The sequence below is a fragment of the Leptonotus elevatus genome, chromosome 21 (assembly GCF_054856555.1).
Source record: "Leptonotus elevatus isolate MCC_2025b chromosome 21, RoL_Lele_1.0, whole genome shotgun sequence".
NCBI lineage: Eukaryota > Metazoa > Chordata > Actinopteri > Syngnathiformes > Syngnathidae > Leptonotus > Leptonotus elevatus.
Window position 1 is genome coordinate 12,945,253 of NC_141259.1, and position 9,849 is coordinate 12,955,101.

The 9,849-nt window shown below is 38.3% G+C and overlaps 2 protein-coding genes across 2 annotated transcripts in view; one reads left to right on the forward strand and one right to left on the reverse strand.

Annotated features, from left to right (window-relative positions):
* The first annotated feature begins 6,740 nt into the window (after nucleotides 1-6,740).
* Nucleotides 6,741-9,849, forward strand: part of kcnb2b (potassium voltage-gated channel subfamily B member 2b) — a 91,468-nt gene continuing 88,359 nt past the window's right edge. The window contains exons 1-2 of the mRNA XM_086065881.1: nucleotides 6,741-6,813; nucleotides 6,894-6,950. The gene's annotated coding sequence lies outside the window, so the exon portion shown is untranslated. The remainder of the gene's footprint in view (nucleotides 6,814-6,893; nucleotides 6,951-9,849) is intronic.
* msc (musculin (activated B-cell factor-1)) lies at nucleotides 7,861-9,571 on the reverse strand. Its single transcript, XM_086065883.1, has 2 exons — nucleotides 8,900-9,571; nucleotides 7,861-8,207 (listed from the first exon to the last, which is right to left on the reverse strand). Exons 1-2 carry the CDS (start codon nucleotides 9,326-9,328, stop codon nucleotides 8,121-8,123), a joined length of 516 nt encoding a protein of 171 aa, XP_085922009.1. The 5' UTR covers nucleotides 9,329-9,571; the 3' UTR covers nucleotides 7,861-8,120.

The following is a 9,849-nucleotide window of genomic DNA, read 5'->3' on the forward strand; positions in this document are numbered from 1 at the left end:
CCCTCTCGGCTTCATTTGCACTGACCCACAATGCAGTATTTTCTTAACACGAGCAGCAGGCCGCTTTGATGTTATCTGCCTATCCAAACAGCCACGGAGGACGGCGGCCATTAATCACTGTGAAGCCTGCGAGGGCCCGCTCATAAATCGCCTGGCCGCTCCTTAAACAGGAGAGGCCCCCAAGGGTGCGCCCGTGCCATTTATCAAGGCTCGCCTCCCTTTTCTGGATGAAGTAAAACTCATCCGGGATTGATACTGCAGGAGAATACTCGACAGTCTCCATTTTTTTTCTTCCCCCCGCTGCTGCCCTCAGTCTTCTTTCGGATTCAATTTGTCTCACAATGGCCGCCTCATCGTCGGAGATGGATGACAGCGCCGTGAAGATGACACAGGTGGCTAAAGAAGAAAAATATGACTAATAAACTGAAACAAAACAAGTGAAGGCTCTTTTTTTTAATCCAGTATTTTTGCTGTCTTGCTATTTTACGTTTTTTATGTACAGTCAAAACTTCTATTTTCTAGTCTTTTTAGTATTTTATTCTAGTCTGTAGTTCATCCATTTTAGGTGTAGTTCCACTGTTGACCACTAGACGGTGGCACACTATTCATGTTGAGAAAGTGTAAATTTGAAAGAAAAAGCAAAAAAAAAAACAGGAAGTACTTCAAGCTCGTCCTAGTTTTTGCTGAAGATTATTGAATGTATTGTGAAATCATCTTTATTCCTGCTTTTTAGGGTTCATTTCATCATGTACATATTTGAGCCTGATCATTGTATATTGTGAGACGATAAGTTTGTTAGTTAGTAAACAAACAATTTTTACTGTCGACACATAGAGGAATCTTTCTCAAATGTAGTTGAAGTAGAAACCGACCAAAATACGGTAAAAGCAACACCGCTTCTACTCAGTTATTACAGGAGTGGCAATCAGCTCATTGTGTCGCAAAAAGCCAGAGCGTGGTAAAAACGCAGCGTTAATCCTTTGATGCTGGCTTAAATGAGGTCTAGTGAGGTGGAGCTTTTATTATAATGGAGAGGGAGGGGACCTCACGTAATGCTGCAAGAAGAGCATTGTTGGAGCACCATCAAAGGAACCTTCTCCCATTAAGCCAATCGCAGATCATAAACACAGCAAGTCAAATGCTCCCCCCTTAATCCAAATGTTTGAAGACTTGCTTGAAGACTTGTTCCGACAGAAGTGCATTTAGAATATTTCTTTATTAAATTGGGTCAAATTTAACTGTTCATTTTGTTGAAATGTGATTCCGCTAATATTTTTGGTGCAGTTGTATCTCAATTTTGTTGTTTATTTGAGCTGTAATTACACTGTTGGCCACTGGATGGCGGCACACTATCAGGTTTAACGCTTTGCACTTTTAAAAGAAGAAGAGTGAAAACAAGAAGTAATTCAAGCTCAAGTAAATTTTTGTGAAGAGAAAGAATCACTACAGAACTACAAACATTTCTTTTTCAGCTTTTTGGTTTGTTGCTGTTTTCATCATGTTTTATATTAAATACAAATGAGTGCACAAAATGAAAAAAATAAAAAATAAAATAATAAAATATTTATTTCCAATTAAAATCAGACCAATACAAATAAATAAAATAAATCTCATACACTGGCTCCACAAAGCAGTATCATCTGCACACATTAAACACACGTGTCCTCCTTACTTCCTGCTTCCCACACAGCCATTAATGTGGACCATGTGGGAAAAACCCATAGCACTTTAAACGCCTTCACCCTCGATGATAACGCCACGGAGGCGCGTTGACAGCGATGCCAGCTGCGCTTGGTCGTTGTTGGCCAGCTTTGTCACCTTGTAAAATAACCAGGCTGAGAGATAAGTCTATGAATGTGTTTTTGTGGCACTCCAGAGACAGAGACAACTTCATAAAAATGAAGAAAAAAAGCTGAAAATGATAAGTAACTCAAACAAGGGGTCAGAAGAAAAATATACAGTATATTTAATAAATATACTGTATATTCTTATTTGTATTATTTGCTTCTTTTTTTTAAAAACATTTAATAATTTAATATATTAATTATTCTTATAATAAATTGTATTATATAAATACACATTAATTTAAATAATATATAATATATATATATCTATATATAATATAATAAAAATAATAATAATTTGTTATATATTATTTATATAATTTATTTATTTACATTGTATTCTTTCATTTAAATATTATTACATTATTTATTTAACGACGGAAATATTTTTTATTTTATGGAAAAAACATGTAAATAGTTTGATATAAATGTTTCAACTTTATAAACAAAATTATAAAATCCAGTAAAAGAAGGATGTGGTCACTTGTTGCTAGGCAGAAGTTGTCAAATAAAGTCCTCTGTGGTACATCAAATGTGCACTGTAAACAACAATTTCCACAGTGCCTTGGTGCATTTTCTTAGTCACTTGTTGCTAAGCAGAATTTCCGGCCCTCGGTGACTTCACGACTCAGGAAGCAGTGGAGGAGAATAAAATACCTTATCATAGTTATTAATAATATTCTGAATAATAATTGGTAATTGGAGCATTATTTTACCATATATGTACTACTCTGTATTACATATAAAAGATGACAAACATTAGATTAAAATGGTTGCATCTGACTTTTTGCTTCCATTAAGTAGCACATATAACATGTGTCAGGGTCCAAACAGCCAGTGGAAGCAAGATAATGGAGGAAAAGTGTGTGCATGTGCATGTGCATGTGTACGTGCATGTGCATGTGTGTGTGTTGAGAGTACACAAACAAGCTGCTCTTGTCACGCATGGCCTTGAGGAACCTCTGTGGATTTAAAGGCTCCATCAGAACCCCCCCCCCCCCCCCCCCCCCCCCAGCTCACTCAGGGACCTCACCCGGGGCCGTCCTTGGCGCTGTCTCTTTCCACACAGCTGAGCGGGGCAAACAGCGGGGTCCTCCTGGTGCGGCCGTCCCAGGGGGTCGCCACTCGCCACCCCCTCTCCTCCGCACCTCCACCAAGCTTTGATGTGACGGACGCGAGAAGGAGAAGAAGGGCTCGGCAACTTGAAGCCCTCTCCACCACTTGTGTGTGTTTTTTTGTGATGTGGTGACGGGGGGGGGATGGTCAAGGGTCGGGCGGGTTCAAAGGTTGTTCGGCCTTCTGTTTGTTGGCCGCAAAAGTGATGCTTGCAAACACTTTTTTAAAAACACTGCTTTTGTTATTATAATTAAGTTTATAGTCATATTTAATAAATAATTTGCGTTTCCCCCTTAAAGAAATAGCACGTGGCTTCATAATCACTTGTTGCTAGGCAGAATCATTAAAAAATATAGTATTATTTCATAAAATAAGAAAAACATAACAAAAATAATAAAATCTGAACAACATAAAAATAAATTATGAACATCACACATTTGAATGGTCACTTGTTACCAGGCAGAATAGGCTTAGTAGCTCAATCACGCCGCTGCGTTCACATGTCCGTCATCTCCCATCCCCACCCATGGGCACATCCTGCTCGGACCCCCACCACTCCCGCCCCCTTTTTGAAGGAGGAGTAATTAACGCGCCATCTGATCCACCAGCCCTCCACATAATCTCTCTTGGGTAACACACACACACACAAATCTATGAACACACGCACACACAGGTGATCCATCAAGCGGCGTTAACTGGCCTGATGGAGCTGTTAGTGGCGGAGACCCCGAAGAGGCCATCGTCATCATCATCGTCATATGCTGGACCTTCAAAATGGACGCATACATTATTTGATTGATTAACAGACTATGTGCATCAGTGGCGTGCAAAAGGGGGGGGGCTCAATGGGCGGTGGCCCCGGGATCCACCCATGGGGTTCAATGATCTGCTTGGACATGTTCTACGGCGTGTCACAATGTGTGTTAGCATTAAGCTAGTAATGTCAGTGAACAATGTTAAAACATTGCCTGTACAGTTATACTTTTTATGACAGTTTGGACTCTGGAACTAATTATTCCAAATACAATTGACTTTTTGTTTTTCATGTTGCTGTCAATCCAATCAGCAAAAACCGAATGAACTGTCCAAATGGAATTTATCACTTTGAGCGTCCACTCTTGAGAAATAACGTATCCTGTCAAACTAAATCCGCGCTTTCCAAACTTTAAGAGGCTTGAACTCTCCGTGACCGTGATTGAAATCAAAGTGATTTCACGCTGCTCATGCAAAACGTGACTTCCCGACGGAGATCGCGGCGGCAATGACGGAGCAAGAGGAGGAGGGGTGAACACAGGTGCGACCAAACAGGCTTGTGAATTTTAGACTTTCATTTTGGCTTTTTATTGGGCTTTTAAAAGCTAATGTCCATCCTTCTAAATTGACATGATTAAAGCCAGTGTACCTTTTGCTGTCTCACACACATAGAAAAAGAACACGCAAGCCTCAAAAGACACTCAAGCATTTGAGCATACAGCTAGCGCAAACAGACTTAAAAGCCTACACCAGTCACACAGAGTAAAAGTCCTTTTGTTCTCCAGAAGTGCCAAATCCAGGTCCAGAATGTAAAAATCCTGCCACAGTTTGGTTTTAGCCTCAGGTGCTAGTTAGCTAGCTTCCTAGCTAGCTCCCATGGTGCTCATTTACCTGCTAGGGAGCAAGACAGCTAGCTTCCTAGCTAGCTCCCATGGTGCTCGTTTACCTGCTAGGGAGCTAGCCAGCTAGCTAGCTAGCAAGCAGCCATGGTGCTCGTTTACCTGCAGCTAGCACTAGGGGCTAAAGCCAAACTGTGGCAGTTTTTTTTTTTTTTTTTTTACTTTCTGGACCTGGATTTGCCACCTCTGTTGTTCTCCAATAAAATGGTCAATTCCAGTTTGGGATGATAGTCCTATCAAACTGGCTAGCTTGCTAGCATAATGAGCTAGTTCTTTACATAGCTGGCTAGACAACTAATGAAGCAGTCAACATATTTAAGCTACTCGGATGGACACAAATGCACCACGCCAAGATACAAATTGAAAGAAGTTATTATTATTATTATTAATATTATTTGCTTTTCCATCAAAATTATGAATGAACTCCACTGCTTTGGGGCCAAACTTCAAAAGCAGGACTTGGATTCCACATCTTTGCTTTTATCTCCCGACCACAACATTTTTTATGTTTTGAGGCGGTCTGTGCCACAGGCAATGGTCTAATCCACAGGTGTGTTCCACTCTGGTCCAAATTCCCAACAGGCCCTCTCACAAAGGCCATTGTGGCCTAGAGAACAATGGAGGCGGATAATCCCTCTGCAGCGCTGACAGCTCGGCCCTTCCAGCAACCTCATTGGTGGACGGATGACAGGGACGGGAAAACCAGGACGGAATATTCGCCCCAGAGCGCAGACCCAATTTCTTTGTGAGGATGTCTTTGTGGATGTATGAAGTCAGAGAAAACCGCTTTGAGGCAGAAATGTGGGTGTGGGGCTTACTTTTTTAAAAAATTTTAAATTTTGTATATGGCACTGGCCAATCAAGAGCCAGAAGTTCAAACAACAAAAACAACACATTTAAAAACAAATAAAAAATGCAAATATGATATGAAAAGTTACCTTGTAATGCTTTGGTTTGAAATTCAGGAATTTTTAAGAGAGTGAGTAGTTTTCTTTGTTAGGGCGTTATTACACAAAAGGTTGCATTTCCCTAAATGCTTTTATTCTGAAATTCCTCACAACCACCATCATATCTGTCAGATGTCTGAAAAGGATGAGTAGTTTCCATATTTCTAATTTTGGTCAATGTTTTGTGGTTTATTTCTTCTGATTACAATGATGAATTCCAATTGTTATCATATTTCTCAAGATGATGAATAGCTTTACTTTATTTTGCTGTTATTTGTTTTTTCTCCATAATTTCCACTGCCTCAAAAGTCATTATTGTCTCAGGTCACAGTAATCCGTACCCACCTCACTCTCAAACCTGTTTGAAATGCTTTTGGATTTTCTCATTAGGGCTATTGAGTGAGTGCATATTGGGTAACAAACATTCCCAAAAGTGACTTTGGAAAGCTCTCATTTGATATTTTCCTAAAATGTCACCAGGTTCAGTTGATGTTCCGTCATGGAAAAACACTGCCCTCTGCTGGATATATACATCATTGCACCATTACTGTGTGTAGAACTAGCATTTTAGTTCACTGATCCTTCACGTACCCTTACTGCAGTAAAGTGTATTAGAATGTGTTTATTCTATTTATTACAAAGTATGAATGGATAGTTGTTATTATTACAATTATTATTACTATTTATTAGTTGTAGTAGTAATACATTTAAATAAAATATTTTGATGTGGTATTTATGATTGCTGAAAAGAACCAAGTTTAAATTTTGGATTCCTTTTTCTTTTCTTTTTTTTCGTTTTTGGGTTTTTGTATTGATTTTAACTACTGATCAACTACTGATACTCAAGTTTTCTTTATCTTTTCGACATTTGACATTTCGACAGTTTTTTTAATTACACAACTTAAGATATTATTATTATTATTAATAATAATAATAATAACAATAATAATGATAGACTTAATAATGTGTTAACACCAAGTCCCTTTAACGCCACATTATTTATCTCTTTTTTGTTTGTTTGCTTGTTTGTTTTGTTTTAGCGCGATTAACGCAAATCAATTTGCGCACATTACTTCCCGCATCCTCAGACGGTCGATTTGGCCAATCATCACGGCATTACTTGTGACGCAATCTAGTCACATGGGTTATGCGGCCAATCGTGTGCGTATGAACACGGAAGTGGGAGTTTCGTTTTCTTTTAACATGTCAAATATGAAGAAGATAAAGATGTGTTTCGACGTGGACGAGCTACTGGTTGGTTTTAACGTAATAACGCCACTTTACTTTTTCACTTGAATTACAATCCATATTAAATTCTGTATGCGAACTTTTAGGAGCCTTCAACTGAGCCTCAACCGGCAAACAAGTTGTGCGTTTGTAAGCGTGGACCGGTGAGTACAGTAAATTGTTTGTACATAGGCCTATGTCAATTCATTTTAATGAGAGTCATTAGTGTGCATATTCGACAAACAATCTTAAATCTCTCAAAATATTGTGTATTTAAACTACTGAATATTTAAAAAGGTAATATAAAAAATATTTTTCAAAATCTGTGGATAGGTGAATCCGCAGATGCCAAACCGCGGCAATGCGGGGGTCCACTGTATTCCCTTTATGTTTCTCTCAATTGTTATATGTATATTATAGAATTAATAAATATATTTTCTTAGGGTAAGCATATTTGTCCACTATTATGCTAATAGAGTATTAAAAACGTAAACGGTTTCATTTTATTGTACATTTAGAATTAGAACAGAAACTAAATGCAATTTGTGATTAATTGCAATTAATACATTTGATTGATTGACTAGATTAGATGAGACTAGACTAGAAAGATAGAACAATACAATTGTGATTGTTGTTGTTTTTAACCATTAATTTGGTCCCCACTTCAATTACTGGGAATGAACTTTTCACAAGCTCGCACTTATGATTATTTCCACTAGGTGTCAGTGCTGTAACACTCATGTTTCAAAGTAGCCTACTTATTAAATAAGAAACATGAGAATGGGTCCACTCCATCCATCCTTATCATCACCTTGTTATGCTGATGGATGGCAGCACTTAAGTGTACACAGGAGCCTTTTGCTCGCCTGCTCTTCATGTTTGTGCCCGTGTGAGAAGGAAGCTCATTAAAAGTCCTTTGAGAGTTCCCTTGCACAGTTTCTACTTGTGGGAATCTCACCAACAGCTGCGAGTTTACTAGCCACCCGATGAAAACACTTCCCCTTGCTCGTTTGTGCCTCAAATCTCACAAAATCTCACCAGACTTCCACCCGGTGAGCATGGAATGGGTGCATTGGTGATAGTGTGATGATAACCATAGAACAGGAAGTGACGTTTATCGCGATAGGGAACCCCACGTAGCAAAAATCTTTTATTTAGAATAAACCTCAAATATCGCGAGATTTCTACCCTGCGAGGATAGAAAGGACATGCCAATGCTAGTGTGATGATAAACATAGAACAGGAAGTCTAACGTTTTGCTGTTTCTTTGGTTTTGAAATCAGTCTTTTGTCTGTGATGTCACCATGAAACTCTCTGGCAGGGCTGTGCTGCGTTTAGGCTTTTGCTCCGTAAAGTCTCGTTGTGGTCTTGGAATGAGAGTCCTCGTCCTCAGATTGTCCTGACGTCCCAAATGGCCAGATCTGGCGGGACAAATAATTGTACCAATATATCATGAAGTCAAACACCATATGACAAGATGGAGTGACACATATTTTATGAGACGACTTAAAAATATAATAATAATAATGATAATAGTAGTTATTGTTATTATTAATAATAATAGTTATAATAATAATAGTTATTATTATTATTATGAATAATAACCATTATATTATTAGTAGTAATAATAATAGTAATTATTATTATAATTAATAATAATAGTAATTATTATTAATAATAATTGGTATTTTTAATTATGATTAATAATACGAATTATCATTATTAATAATAATATTATTATTAATTAACAACAACTATTTTTAACATCATCATTATTATTAATACTAATAATAATGATAATAATAATTATTATTAATAATAATTAGTAATTATATTTATTATTATTGTTATTATAATAACTATTAATAATATTTATTATTATTATTGTTATTATTATTATTATTAATAATATATAAAAAAAATTCTTATTCTTATAATCTTCTTATTATATTAATATATATTTTTAAATGAAAATATACAGTATTCGATTATTTTTCAAACTCGTTCAGCCTCGCAGTATACAAAAAATACAATCATAATAGACTATTATGTGATACATGACGATACCATGCAAAACAACACCATAAGATTTGAGTCAAATAAGATAGCATACTAGACTAGTGGTCTTGACGAAGTCCTCGTCCAGCTGGTGGTCCCGCAGCGGGTGGTCCCGGAGCAGTTGCCTGAGGTGCGAGATGTAGCTGGAGGCCAGCCGCAGCGTATCCAGCTTGGACAGCTTGGTATCGGGGGGCACCCAGGGCAGGGTGGTCTTCAGCTTGGAGAAGGCTTTGCTCAGCACCCTCATCCTGGCCCTCTCGCGGGCATTGGCCGCGTCCCTGTGTGACTCTTTCCCTCCGCGCTCAGCTCCCTCTTCCTCGTCCCACCCGGCGGACATGGCCGCTTGTAACTCCTCGGGATGTGCGCTTACTACGAAGCTACGATTGGACTGGTTGGGGAGGGAAAGCAAAAACAAGGCTCTGACTGGGCGACGGCTGTCATTTAAGAAAGCTGACATCTGGGCAACGCTTTCTCCTCCCACCATTTAAGAGCCACGCTCAGTCTCGACTTAAGGAGACTGGTGACTTTCTGCCAAGCAAAGCAACTGTACACCCACTAATCGATTAGCAAATTAATCAACAACTATGTTGATAATCGATTAATCGTGTCGATGGGAAACAATGTTTAACTTAAAATTGTTGGCATGTCAGCCTCTCAACAGCATATATTCTCTCATGTATTTAAAAGAACCACATAGCTTTGCCTTAGGTAAGCCTGCTTAGCTTAATGCGAGTAAACAATGCAAAACATCATCGCCATGCTAACAGTTAGCATTGATAGTAGCAGTTTTGGAAGCAACAGATATTCAAACACAAGCCACCGTTTGTGTTTGAATATCTGTTGCTTCCAAAACTGCTACTATCAATGCTAACTGTTAGCATGGCAATAATGTCTCTTCTTTGTCTGTCAGTATGACTGCATTATACTGCCCTCCGGTGGCCAAGATTGGCATAGCAGAAAGAGCAGCACAAGGAATTGGATTGCAGAATGAGTTAAATTATTTGC